This window comes from Plasmopara halstedii (assembly GCF_900000015.1).
Source record: "Plasmopara halstedii genome assembly, contig: Scaffold_555, whole genome shotgun sequence".
NCBI classification, from domain to species: Eukaryota; Oomycota; class Peronosporomycetes; order Peronosporales; family Peronosporaceae; genus Plasmopara; species Plasmopara halstedii.
This window is the reverse complement of record NW_020187475.1, coordinates 741,589-742,294: the sequence shown is the minus strand read 5'-3', so window position 1 is coordinate 742,294 and position 706 is coordinate 741,589. Positions and strand designations below refer to the sequence as shown.

At 52.1% G+C, this 706-nt stretch overlaps 1 protein-coding gene across 1 annotated transcript; it reads left to right on the top strand.

Moving 5' to 3' along the window:
• Positions 1 to 89: 89 nt before the first annotated feature.
• Positions 90 to 521, top strand: PHALS_11675 (uncharacterized protein; the record flags this gene model as incomplete). Its single annotated transcript, XM_024727078.1, has 1 exon — positions 90 to 521. The coding sequence occupies one exon, from the start codon at positions 90 to 92 to the stop codon at positions 519 to 521; it is 432 nt and encodes a 143-aa protein (XP_024577691.1).
• Positions 522 to 706: the final 185 nt, after the last annotated feature.

The window sequence follows — 706 nt, the reverse complement described above, 5'->3', positions numbered from 1 at the left end:
GTTCCAATGTGCACTTGACCGGTGATCGCTCTCTCTTTGTTCATCTCGAAGAAATTCACCCAGAAAGTATTGGTGCAAATGTCGTTGGTATGGCCGCCACGACGCTAACTCGTGCGTCCGGCATTGGTCGAGTGAAGAGCATCACTCAGGTGGGCGACACCGAGGCTAAGGTCTTTTTGGACAATGTACTGTACGTGGAAGGCGCGTCGCACGGACTGTTCGCGATGCATCTCGCAATTACCAAGCAGAAGTTCGAAATCTCGTACGATCGTGCAGCATCGACATTCAGTGATTACAAAAATGGGGAGCAGTTGATCTTTGCTGTTCCTCGCGAAAGAACTTGGGTGTTTGAGGCGAAGCGTCCAGCGGATGCTCCGCGACGCCCAGGTGTACCGCGCGTGATCGTCAATAACACGATTGCGGGCGGTGTGGCCACACTCGAGCAGTGGCACAACCGGACTGGACACACGAGTGTTCAGTATCTCAAATCATGGTGGATCGTGTACTCGTGCGCGGCATGATGATCACGAACAAGCAGCCCAAGATGTGTGATTCTTGCCACATTGGCAAGCAGAGACAGAAGCGACGTCAGCAGAAGTTGGATCGCCAAGTTACGGCTTCCAACATCATTGTGTTTGCTGATTTGATGTTCCCGCCACAGAACAATGGTTTGCGATTTGTCGCGGTTCTCGTAATTATGGATGGG